The sequence below is a fragment of the Babylonia areolata genome, chromosome 7, assembly GCF_041734735.1.
Source record: "Babylonia areolata isolate BAREFJ2019XMU chromosome 7, ASM4173473v1, whole genome shotgun sequence".
Taxonomy (NCBI): domain Eukaryota; kingdom Metazoa; phylum Mollusca; class Gastropoda; order Neogastropoda; family Buccinidae; genus Babylonia; species Babylonia areolata.
The window spans coordinates 35,546,487-35,560,368 of record NC_134882.1 but is presented as its reverse complement, the minus strand read 5'-3'; the positions used below and the strand labels follow the sequence as shown (position 1 = coordinate 35,560,368).

The 13,882-nt window shown below is 42.0% G+C and overlaps 1 protein-coding gene across 1 annotated transcript in view; it reads right to left on the bottom strand.

The window, feature by feature from the left end:
* Positions 1-13,476, bottom strand: part of LOC143284243 (large neutral amino acids transporter small subunit 1-like) — a 26,889-nt gene extending 13,413 nt beyond the window's left edge. The window contains exons 1-2 of the mRNA XM_076590921.1: positions 13,381-13,476; positions 3,731-5,276 (exon numbers count right to left, since the gene is read on the bottom strand). Of these exons, the coding sequence (XP_076447036.1) occupies positions 3,731-4,346 (616 nt within the window). The 5' untranslated portion in view covers positions 4,347-5,276; positions 13,381-13,476. The remainder of the gene's footprint in view (positions 1-3,730; positions 5,277-13,380) is intronic.
* Positions 13,477-13,882: the final 406 nt, after the last annotated feature.

Sequence of the window (13,882 nt, the reverse complement as noted above, 5' to 3'; positions counted from 1 at the left end):
AGTTATCATGAATATCTCTTTACGACGTTTTCATTTCAAAGTCAAGAACTCCAAAACAAGATTTATTATCTATATCTCTTTGTCACGTTTTCATTTCAAAGTAAAAAAAATCTCCAAAACAAGAGTTATTGTCTATTATCTCTTTGCGACGTTTTCATTTCAAAGTCGAGAACTCCAAAACAAGAGTTATTATATATACCTCTTTGCCACATTTTCATTTACAAGTCAAGAACTCCAAAACAAGAGTTATTGTCTATATCTCTTTGATACGTTTTCATTTCAAAGTCAAGAACTCCTAAACAAGAGTTCATCATAACTTAATGACGACTTAGGAACGTTTGTTATCTTCTAGTGAGCATGGTGAAACGATGTAGAATTTTCGGTGTGTGAGCAGCCAATGCAATAAGCACAACTCTCATAACCAGAGATGCTGTCTTGCACATGTAGTTTCATTTTGTACAATGGAAAACCAAAACTGTCGTCGAGAAACCACTGAATAGCTGTAAATGTTCGGACGACTCATCGATTTTTTTTTCAAGCTGTATAGTGGTGCTCGTGTGCCTGACACAGCTGTTTGCATATTAAGTGAAAGGTCAGTGGTTGACCATAATTATGCACCCTGCATAATTCATATATCTCGAATTTTTTTTTTTTCTTTCATTTATTATTTTAATGCTTTATGAAAACATACCTGCTTTCATGATATGGTCTACAACTATTTGTGAAGTCTGTATGTCACCAGATATTTGAAGCTTTTAAAAAAAATTATCGTAATTATGATTATTATTATCATCATCATCATTATTATTGTTGTTGTTGTTATCATTATTATTGCTATTGTTATCATTATTGTTATTATACCAGAATGCTAGATCGTTGCTAATCACGAAGAGTGCAAGTTCAATGACAAGGCCACGGATTCAGTCGGTCACTGTTTATGGGACCACTTGATGAGCCGGGAAAATATTCCATGGGTCACTACTCTGGGGAGTGATTGTCGGCCTTGACGTAGTTTGTCACCCCCGCGAGTGATAACGGAGCGGTGTGACATTTTGACATGAGGACATTGCTGCCTGCAGTTCAGCCGAACGCACACTACGGGGCCATGATTATCAGGATTGAACGGTCCGATTAAATATGAGTGTACACTTACATCCTGAACACAGTCTGCGGCCTTTCATCACTATTGATTTTGTGATCAAACTGCTTATTCTATTATAGCTTCTTAACGGGTTTTTTTTTGTGTGTTTTTTTTGGGGGGGTTGTTTGTTTTTGTTAATACATTCACTAATATCTGTTAATATCAAAGGATTCATTGATGGATTGATTAACAACCAATAAGCTCTGGCATAATATCTAACATTATTCACCAAACATGGTAGGCTCTTTGATTGTGGCGAAAGCACAACCAAATTGCAAGTCAGGGTCAGAAGTGAAGGGTACCGGTATGGCATAATGAAAAAAAAAACCAAAAAAAAAACAAAGCGAAACCCCCACCCCCACCCCCCCACCTCCACCCCCTGCAAAAAAGAAAAAAAAAAGAAGAAAAAAAAAAGACAACAAAAACAACAACACATGACATGGTACATGTGCTTTGTCATGTTTTTCACACACACACACACACACACACACACACACACACACACACACACACACACACACACAGCGCGTGATCTAAGAAATACAGCAGAAGCCTGACCTTCAACCTTTACGCACAAACCCAATGAGCTGATAAAGGGGTGATCGTCAGTCTCTGTAATCTGTATCATATTTCCACGTTGTGTTTCGATGTATACGTAATTTACAACTACGATACTTACCACACATCGCGTGGTATTTCGAAGGATCACCCACCCCAGAAGAGGGCACTACGTAACAGGAGAAACAGAATGCAAAATCAGAACAACGAATACGAAACCGGTTCTGTCTGCAATGCTCTCCAGTGTGCAAAGCCACTCCACGGACCATTTATTCAGTTATGAGGAGACAGTGCACATGTCGACTAAAAGTACAGAAGACTCCTGCTAGGTGGTGGTATGAACTTAACCCCGTGACAACAACCAAGGCCAGGTTCTTCAGTGCTAGAGCTGACTGGTCGTCTCTGAGGACTGTCTTGCCCTTTTTTTTTTACAGCCCTACGTCGATTGGCCTACCTTGAAGACCGAAGCCAAAAACAGCTTGAACTTAAGGGCGTCAGCCAATATGTCTTAAAAAAAAAAAAAAAAAAAAAGCTGCGTCAGGCCTGCCTTTATTTGCTCTTACGGGTCTACTTTTATAAATATCTATTGGTTTGCACCTGTTTCTTGCATTCACACACACACACACACACACACACACACACACACACACACTCACTCACACACACATTCCCATTCCTCCACTCCACTCCACTCACCACCCACCCACAAATCAATGATAATAATAATGATAACAATAACAATAATAATTTAGAAAAAAATGATAATGATGATAAAATAGAAAAGAACATCCCCTCTCAGCTATATCAAGCCGCCACCCTTTCCACAGAATTAAAAATAAATAAATGACAATGGCATCCAAACTGACATCACTGCCAACGGAGAAAAGCTTGAAACCGTGAAGAATTTCAAATACCTTGGAGCAATAGTTTCAGATGAGGGGTCCAAGCCTGAAGTATTAGCCAGAATTGCAATGACAGCTGCAACACTAGCCAAGTTGAACACCATTTGGAAGGACAAGGCAGTCAAGCTCAGCTCAAAGATAAGACTCATGCGTTCCCTTATCTACTCAGTTCTCCTGTATGCTTGTGAAACATGGACCCTTACAGCAGAATTAGAGAAGAGGATTCAGGCCTCAGAAATGAGATGCTTCAGAAGACTGCTTGGCATCTCTTACAAAGACCACATAACTAATGAGGAAGTCAAAAACAGAATAAGGCAAGCCATTGGTCCCGATGAAGATCTTCTCACCACCATCAAGAGGCGCAAATTAAAATGGTTCGGCCACGTAACAAGAGGAGAGGGGCTTGCCAAGACAGTGCTCCAGGGAACAGTCAGAGGAGGAAGGAAGAGAGGAAGACAGAAGAGATGGGAAGACAACATCACAGAATGGACAGGATTGAAGCTGAGCGAGGCGGTCAAATGTGCGAAAGACAGGGATGGATGGAGAGGACTGGTTGACAGGTCATCTGTAGCGCCCCAACGGCAACCGCCATGGGGCAGCTGATGAAATGAGTATTCAAGATAGGATTCCCCCTCACACATTATCTCTTTTCTTCTTCTTCGTTCGTGGGCTGCAACTCCCACGTTCACTCGTATGTACACGAGTGGGCTTTTTCGCGTATACGTTTTTTACCCCGCCATAGGCAGCCATACTCCGTTTTTCGGGGGAGGGGGGGGGGTGCTTGCTGGGCATTTTCTTGTTTCCATAACCCACCGAACGCTGACATGGATTACAGGATCTTTAACATGCGTATTTCATCTCCGGCTTGCGTATACACACGAAGGGGGTTCAGGCACTAGCAGGTCTGCACATGTGTTGACCTGGAGATAGGAAAATCTCCACCCTTTACCCACCAGGCGCCGTTACCGAGATTCGAACCAGGGACCCTCAGACTGAAAGTCCAATGCTTTAACCACTCGGCTATTGCGCCCATAATCAAAGCCGCCATCCTTTCCACAGTATTAAGAAAGAAAAATATATATATACACACATATGTATAATTATATATATATAGAAGATTCTCCCTTACCCATAACCAAAGCTGCCACAATTCGCACAGCCTCTGTGGGAGCCTCACAGGTGGGGAAGACGGGCCTGAGGATGTAGGTGGCGAAGATGAGGCTGGAGGCGGCCTGCCCCACGGGATTGATGATGAAGAAGTTGACCCACAGGCACAGGAAGGCCGGGAAGTCCCCGAAAGCCCTCATGATGTACAGGTACTCTCCACCTGACTCAGGGAACGTAGCGCCCAGCTCCGCGAAGCAGAGGGCACATAGGAGCGAGTAGAGTCCGCAGACGGCCCACATGACGCACGACATGCCCACGGAGCGCACGTTGGACAGGATGCCCACCGGGGAGATGAAGATGCCCGAGCCGATGATGATGCCCACGATGATGGTGACGCAGTTGAAGAGGTCGATCTGCTTACGCAGTTCCACGCGCTCCTCCGACACGCGCACGGAAGGGGAGGTGGAGAGGGTGGAGGAGGAGAAGCTGGAGGAGGAGGAACAGCGAGTGGTGGAGGAAGGGGTTGACCTGGAGTCTCGTGTGGTGGCAATGGCGGCGGCGGCGGCGGCGGTGGTGGTGGTAGTGATGTTGTTGCCCTCTTGTGCGGGCGTGGAAGGGGGGCGAACTCTTTGAGCCATTTTCTTTCGGTTTTTGTCGGTTTTTTGTTTATTTCTGTTGTTGTTTTTTCTCTCTCTTTTTTTATAGACAGATTGAAAAAAAAACAAAAAAACGAGAGCTGGTAATTTCTTTATTTCTTTAGAATCAGAATACTTTGCGTAAGTCGGAGAAGACGGTGGTGGTTGTTGTACTTGTTATTATCGTCGTCGTCGTCGTCCTCGTTGCTAGAATTGTCACAGTTAATGATGAAGGGCCGGAATTGTTTATTGCCGAGTGAATGTCAAAGAACGCGTCTGTTGTTAGTGATGATAACGATGACGACGACGACGACGATGTTTCTGCTATAATGTTCATTTCAAGAAAAGGACAAAAACTGACATTTTCCAGAAGGTTCTTCTGTTCTTGTTGTGGTCGCCTTCACCGCCGTCGTTCTAAACGTTGTTGTTGAAGAAGTTGTTTTTGCTGCTGTTGCTGCTGCTGTTGTGGGTGTTATTGCTTTTCCCCCCTCTTCTTTTTATGCTTCAACTACGACTACTACTACTATTACCACTACTCCTATTACCACCAACACCACCACTACTGCTGCTGCTCTCCTGCTGTTGTTGTGGGTGTTGTTACTATCTGCTGTTGCTGCTGCTACTGCTGCTACTACTACTACTACAAGTACTGTACCACCACCACCACCACCGCCGCCGCCGCTGCTGCTGCTGCTACTGCCTCAAGGTACGGTGTAGCCTCTCGGATTGTTGATGCCTCTCACAGGCACTGAAAAGCAGCAGATGTGGCATTCGTTGAGGAATTCACCAGTTGATGCATCATCATCATCATTATCATTAGTTAATGGAAGCTCAGTATCGGCTAAATTCAGTCCATGGTTCTCCGTGGTGTTTCACGCTCTTTGGTGTATCATCGACGAGGCCCGGTTTCCGTGCAGTCACATCGGGTTGTCTCTGTAAGGACACAATGTGGTTTGAATGATTAATACTTGTACTAATGTTCCAAACAATGATGATGATGATGATAACAATAAGTGAAATGATGGCCTAGAGGTAACGCGTCCGCCTTAGAAGCGAGAGAATCTGAGCGCGCTGGTTCGAATCATGGCTCAGCCGCCGATATTTTCTCTCCCCCCCCCCTCCACTAGACCTTGAGTGGTAGTCTGGACGCTAGTCATTCTGATGAGACGATAAACCGAGGTCCCGTGTGCAGCATGCATTTAGCGTACGTAAAAGAACCCACGGCAACAAAAGGGTTGTTCCTGGCAAAATTCTGTAGAAAAATCCGCTTCGATAGGAAAAACAAATGAAACTGCACGCAGGAAAAAAATACAAAAAAATGGGTGGCGCTGTAGTGTAGCGACGCGCTCTCCCCGGGGAGAGCAGCCCGAATTTCACACAGAGAAATCTGTTGTGATAAAAATAAATACAAATACAAATAATAATCATATTATTATTATTAAACCGTAGTACTTATATGGCGCAAGCTCCCCATATTGTGGGCCCTACCTGCTTCAAATAAAACAATACATATATACAATAATGCATAATGGCATACAACAGCACATGAATACATACAAAAACAAAAAGAAAAAAATGTATAAGCTATGCTAAAACAATATAACAGATAGCAACCAGCACACCAAAAAGCACAACCTATGCCGCCTTAAAACGTACGTACACACATACGCGCGCACATACGCACGCACATAGAACACAAGCGCGCACGCACATACATGCACACAGAGAGGACAGTCACCCATGAGCAAGCACACAACAATGAGAACTCAATTGAAGCAACAAACAAACAAAAAGGGCGGGGTGGGGGGGTGGGGTGCGGGGGGGAGGAGACACACTAACAAGAACAGAAGTTAATACTTTCCCTGGGTAGGAGACAGACATTAAAAGTAACAGGGGTGAATACTTTCCCTGTGAACAATTAATTTAGCGCATATAAAACCCAGTTTTCATTTCTGCACTGGTCATCCATTCTCTCCTCTCCATTACGTGCCTCCTTTGTGGCTTTCTATTTGCAAGTTATACTACTTTTTGTTGGTTATAATTACGCTACGATGTATCAGTTTCTACCTGCACAGACATCCGTTATATGGTAGTGTTTGTATATGATGCACATCTCGACAGAACTTAATAATAATAATAATAATAATAATAATAATAATAAAATAAATAAAAATTTTTTAAAAGTTTTTTTGTCCTTTCACGCTCGCAAATTGTGTGTGTGTGTGTGTGTGTGTGTGTGTGTGTGTGTGTGAGGTTTTATGGGGAAAGGGTGTACAGTATGAATTCATATATAAATATGTATATATATATATACATATATATATATATAGAGAGAGAGAGAGAGAGAGAGAGAGGGGGGGGGGAGAGATTCGCTTTATTAGAAAAGTCGAGGTGAAGACACATCCATCAGATGCTGAAAACATAGAACAGTGTTGGAACAAATGACACACAGCATAGCTGCTATCAGCCAAGAATTGATGACTTCTTGTTGGGTGTGGTGAACCTGTAGCTGCAGTCTTCAATTTAACGTCTTTACTTGATATTAGACGGTGTGGCGGGGAGTGACAAACAATGTTACAGAAAAGCCTGACTACGTGGTGACTACGTGGTTACCTCTTTAATGTATAATCATATGAATTATCACTACTTCTTGAAGTCATACTCCGTTCACAGTAGATCCAAGATAAGTCGATTGGTCGAATCATATTTCTATTCGCTTTGCTCCACGTCACTTTGTGACTTTATGACTCGAGATCCACACCACTGCTCTAAAAATAGGTGGATGGTGCATGCCTTCTTTGAGCACCTTTGCTTACTGAAGCCAACGGAAGTGTCAAATCAGTCAAGCCGTAAGTCCGCGACGCTAACCACTTCGCCACGGCGGCTGGTGAGAGATTTGGAAATGGTTTATTCGTGTAAAGGCCATAGCCCCAAATGAAAGGGTGTGCGTCACAAAAAGAACATGATTATGCAAAAACAGATATTGATAATGTCAATATCTACGAGAAAAAAGATCTTGTACTGTGTATTATATCTTTAATTTTGAAAGCTCTACCAAAAACATACTGGAAATTTTAACTATAATTATTTTCATTTGTTAATGTCATCAGTGAAGCTAGGCGGAGTAGTTCCTCGGATTAATCTTTCTCTTATCTTTTGAAATACTGGGCATATCAAAACAAAATGCAATTCGTCTTCTTTCGGTTCTTTACAGAGTGGACACAATAAATCACGTTCTGTTTAAATCCAATATATAAAATAAATGAGTACAACTATCACACACTCCAAAAATGAAATTTCGATGCAATTGCTTTAGAGAACAGTTCAAATTAGGATAAAGATATGGCTTTAGATTATGAGATGTTCCGCTGAATGTAGAATATGTCTGAAATATTTCACTTGTTCGGTTATCGTGCTGCCAGTTCTGCCAATTACAGTCAATAAGCCTTTAACGAAGATCTCAAATAAGCATCTGAATAATTCAAGCTCCTTGATTTATAAATACATGCCCATATCCATATTCAAACAAACAGTTTTTTACATTAGATACCCAGTTCCTTTTACCCTTTGCATTAAGTTGTAAAAGCGCTCTGTATGCTTTATGCGGTAGCCTATTTTCATCCAGACAAATCATCTTTAGCCAATATTCTATGCAACGCAAACTAGCGTTAATTACAAAGGGATGTCTATCAGTTTCCCCATACACGGTCATTTGGCGTCATCTGTCTCAAAATCCTTCAAAGCAAACAAATGCACCTTCTCACACTGTTCAGCTCCTTTTTCCAAACCCCATAATCTTGCATCGTACTGAACCATGGGTTGTACTTTGGAATCAAACAGTGTCAAGAATATTTCCAGTAAATTATCATTATCATCTTATGATATTATCATCAGAAGTCTTTTTCTTTCTTTCTTTCTTTCGAGCGTGCGTGCGTGCGTGCGTGCCTGCGTGCGTGCGTGCGTGCGTGTGTGTGTGTGAGGAAAAGAGTCAATGAGCGATGTAGAGAGAGAGATAGACAGAGACAGAGACGGAGAGACAGAGTCAAAAACAGAGAGATAGAGAGAGTCCATAACCTTGAACAAATCTACGCTCGTCTTTGTAATGTATATTCAAACACGATAGCAAGATAGATTACTAGATAGAACAATACCAACAGTTTCAGTAGCTCAAGGAGGCGTCACTGCGTTCGGACAAAACCATATACGCTACACCACATCTGCCAAGCAGATGCCTGACCAGCAGCGTAACCCAACGCGCTTAGTCAGGCCTTGAAAATACCAACAACAAAAGTGCGAAATCTAACAAAATAGTATTGTGCTTTGTGGCTCTCTCTCTCTCTCTCTCTCTCTCTCTCTCTCTCTCTCTCTCTTTTTTTTTTTTTAACACTGAAGACACAATACGACGACTGACAGAATAGTAAATGCTGATTATGTATGCAAATGATACACCCAGTTTAAAAACAACAACAAAAAACATCAGAAGTGTAACACTCCTGAAACACTTAAATGATAGTGTACATTATCATCATATTCATAGATTTTTGGGAGTGTTTTCTCCAATACAACGTTCCAAAAACATAAGAATATTGCAATTCTACAACAAAAAGAAAAAGTAACTGAATAAATAAGTGTAAATGAAAGAATTGGTTATGATGAGTTATATTGGTGTTACTGTTATTTATAGTACGTTCCAGTGAATATGCAGCAATAATGGTGATACAATGAATATCTATTGTGTCACACACACACGCGCGCACGCGCGCGCGCGAACGTACTCACGCGCTCACACACTGACGACTCCGAAAACGTTTTCAACTGAACGATGTTGCAGTACACTGCTTTAATTGAACAAACAATGTCAATTCCAAGGGGGAGAAAACTGTCAACACTTACCTAATTTCTTTCACCCAATTGTTTTCACACAAAACGGTTTCCCACACATGACACACACATTGCTGCAAGTGTACACCTCATAACTGGCTTCTCACCGGCTACTCGCTTGCTTATGCACTGTTCTTCGAAGAAAAGACCGAAGTTCAAATCAAAGGCATTGTGCCATGTGACACGTAGGCATTGTCAGAAGCGGACAGGTAAAAGATAGAGTCGCCTGTGAGGCGAACGCTCATGTCACCTGCTCTGACCATTCACGAGGCGGTCTTTTCACTTGTTGCGTGACCTCAGTGAGCACGTGTACAGGCCATGAGGTGAGGGGTACCAACATGGTGTTCAAAACAGTCGGCCATAGATGGCTGCGTGAAAGTGAGTGTTTCTGTCTGTCTGTCTGTCTGTCTGTAAACCTCTCTCTCTCTCTCTCTCTCACACACACACACGTTCACTTTAGCCCCGTTTCTTCCCCCTGCCCCCCCCCTCTCTCTCTCTCTCTCTCTCTCCTTCACCTTGAACTTGTCGATCTTGACCTACGGTCAACAGATAACAATGATATACTGTCTATTCGTGGCCTACACTCAGTGTCCACCACTGTACAGTCTCTCACAAAGTGGACACATTACGAATTTATTTCTGGTCAATGTTCACCTGTCCATCTGGTGCTTATGTAACGGAACCAGAAGGATGTTTGTAGCCTTCTCCTCCTTCCTCCTTTTATTCCTCCTCCTCTTCCTCCTCCTCCTCTTCCTCCTCCTTCTTCTTCTAGCCCTCCTCCTCCCCTTTCTTCTTCTTCTTCACCGTCAACTCTGTGGAGAGTCACTGGGGCGCCGCACAGAATAACTGTTCACCAAATTCATTCCTCCACGTCTGCCGGTCGTGTGTCAAGGTCTGGGTTTCCGCAAATGGTTTTCCCGTCCATTCTGCAATGCTGTCAGTCCATTGTTTATTTGTTTGTTTGTTTGATGTGTGTGTGTGTGTGTGTGTGTGTGTGTGTGTGTGTGTGTGTGTGTGTGTGTGTGTGTGTGTGTGTGTGTGTTCTCTTCCGTCTCCCTCCTTCAACATTTCTGTGGAGGATAGTTTTTTGTGTAAAGCTATTGGATCAATGCCTTGGATGTTTGTAGATTTCTGTTATAACTCGTCCCTAAAGTTGACACGCTACTGATATGACACAAGTTTTGTTTTTTGCTTTTTCCGGACGTCTGATGTCAGGACTAAATTCACGACGATTAGTTATATTTTCTGTCATACCTCGTTCCTGCAATCACACAAATGATTATGATTGTTTCTGCTTGGGAACGCTTCCGTTGTCTTTAAACAAACCATTTGCAAAATTCTTTATGAAGAAATAAAATCATGATCCAAACACGCTCAGTAACTACAGACAAGTGTCGAATCTCTCCTGTCTGTCTCAACTGGTGTAGAGCATCAAGCAAAAGCCGCTAAATCATCAAAACACAATGCTCTTCCCACTATTCAATCTGCATATCGTTCTTACCATTCCACGGAAACTGCTCTTCTTTGTATCTTAATGATCTGCTTTGTGCATCTGACGATTCCAGTCCTCTGTCCTGACCCTCTGCCTTTGTGCCCCGTTCGATACAATCGATCATGACACACTCCTGCACCATGTACCACCTCAGAAAAGTGTTTAGCATTCACGATCTTGTCTTTTTCATTCTTACAGATGTATCTCTGAAAGGAAAAAAAAAAAGGCCATGAGATCTGTTTTTCTCGGGCTTCTATTCTGATCCTGTTCCCCTGCAGTTTGGGGTCCTCCAAGGTTCCAATGTAGTTCCCTTGATTTTCATACTGTATGCCCAACCCCTTTGTCACGACATTGAAGCACATTTTGTCTCTTACACTGAATTTGGCCATGATACACAGTTCTATAATTCATCTCACCCCATTGGTCTCTATTTATCTCTGTGATGGAATCGTGAATTTTTTTAATTGAATTTCGGGTGTCTCAAAACAAATTTCTTGTTCACAATCCGACTATAACTTGGGTTTTACGTTTGACAAAGTTTTTTTTTATAAAAGATCATGTTCATAAAATCTTCCAGGCTTCCTACATTGAACTTGGGAGAATCGGTACAATTCATCACTTACTCACTATTGAGAATCGGTACAATTCATCACTTACTCACTATTCAGTCCATCAAAACCGTCAAAACCTCTTTCTTGTCTCGATTTTGTCACTTCTCCTCTGGCTGGCACCCTGAAAGTCTCATCCAGAACTGTGCTGGAAGGCTAATATTTAGAACTCTTTTTCTTCACAGACAGACAGACAGAACTAAAATCCCGGTAAGGAAGAATGGCACACAAAAACAAAAGGAAGCAAGCCTCTTTCACACATTAAACGCACATCCAGATACGGTTGCACAGAACAGGATAGGCGTTTGGCTTGTGATCCAGTGTCCACCAGTGATCAGGGTTCGAGGTCCTGTGTCCTTGGGAAAGGCACTCAACTCAGATTTCCACCACTCAACCCAGTTGTGAATGGGTACCTGACTACGGTTAAGAAAGGAGAGGATCGGGCCCCGCCTTCCTATGCAGAACTCCTAGACACAGTGGATTTGAATTCTCTGCCGGATGGTCTTAACACTATTGGACCAAAAACCGTTAATTAACCTCTTTTTCTGTCTCTTTCTCTCTTTCTTTTTTTTTTCTTTTCTTTTTTTTTTAAGGGGAAAAGGCACATCCGAGCAGCGATATTTTGTATTCAGATTCTCTCTCTTGCTTGTTTTGTTTCGTTTTTGTTTGGTTGGTTTTTGGGAGTTGTTTTGTTTTTTGTTTTTTTTTTGGGGGGGGGGGGCTTTTTTCTTGCACCCCCTTTTTGTGCTGTATAATCATGTCCATAACTATGTCCCCATTCTTGTGCATGTATAAAATAAAATTTAAAAAATAAATAAATAAATAAAAAGACCAAAATTTTGCTAGTCTTTTGTGCTATAAACTGGACAACTCGACAGCTTCAACATGAGCAACACTCACGAAGTGTGCCTAACCGCACTTCGCTGGGTGTACATGCACAGTCCCGACCTCTCGATCGTTTCTCAGATGTCTCTGCAAATGGGAAATTCGTTTTGTTTTTGTTTTTTTGTTTCTTTAAAAAAAATCTATACGTCAAATAGCAAATTTGTTTATTTTCATTGTGTCAGTTATGAAATTTGTTTTATGACGTCATTTTCACCATTTTGATGTACACCTTCAAATGTTTGTTACCACCACGTTTCCATTATGATAGAGTTTGCAATATGGATTTTTGGCTTTGCGCTTGTACTTTCATTATCGTTTGTTTCTCTTGTTAATAAAGACTTTACGAAGTTTATCGAGTAATTTTCTTTAACTGTATCTTCTATTTATTCCAAATGTATCATTCCACATCCATCTATCCCATTTCCCCCACCTCACTATTCAACCCCCCCCCCTCCCCCCTGCTTCCCTTCAGCAATACCACGAGTAGTGGTGTGGACGCTAGACATTCTGAAGAGACGATAATGATAATAATAATAATAATAATCATAATGATGGATACTTATATAGCACACTATCCAGAAATCTGCTCTAGATGCTTTACAAAAACACTTTTGTTAGCATGACACATTACATCAATGTTACATACACACACGATAAAAATATAGCAAGATGTCTTAATAAATAAATAAGATGTTCTACCCCTCAACAAGACGAGTGGTGGTGTGGACGCTAGACATTCTGAAGAGACGATAAACCGAGGTCGCGTGTGCAGGCGTGAACTTAGTGCATGCAAAAGGACCCACGGCAACAGAAGGATTGCTCCAGGCAAAATTCCAAAGAAAAATCCTCTGTGATATGATATGTGTGTGCGTAAGCGTAACTAAAACCTGCCTGAATGACACAGGAAAAAGAATGATGAGGGCCTAAAGGCAGCTGTTAAGCTGGCTCTGCCAACGTAAGCAGCCTGCTGTGCAAATGACGCCGTGTTTTGAAACGCTTACAGTTTGGTCTTTGATCAAAGAATGCATTGAAGTATCAGTAACAGCAACAACATCGGCAGCAGCAGCACCACTACCTCCACCCCCACCACCACCAACAACAATAATAATAATAATAAGGGATGATAACTGGAAGATGTTGAATTGAACATAAAAAAATCATTTGCTCTTACCTTCTTCAGCAGTCCCAACAGTTCACTTCAGACTCTGTGGTCGTTCATCAATAGTGGATCAGATTATGTTCTACTCACCGTCATCCTCTAATGTTCGTGCGTTCTGCATACAGAACTTCGGCTGGACGGTTCGGCAAACGGTGTTGGGCCACATTTACCCTTCTTCTATGTTGACCCCCATGGAGATAGTTTTTTGGGTATATATATATACATATATATATATAATGCTGAACATTTATTGATGAAAAAAATAATGTTGACGACCAGATTTCGTTCTGTTTGCAGCATGTCTTAAATTATCCTTGTTCTTGTTCTCTAGATTGTCTCTTTTGTCTTCCTGTGGGTCACTGTCTTAACTTTTCTGCTTTCGCTCTTGCTCCCCCCATCCCAACCCCACCTCTCTCTCTCTCTCTCTCTCTCTCTCCCTCTCTTGCCTCGTCCCCTCTTTTTCATTTCTGCCATGGTGAAGATACTTTAAAACAAATTAAAGAAAGCAACTCAT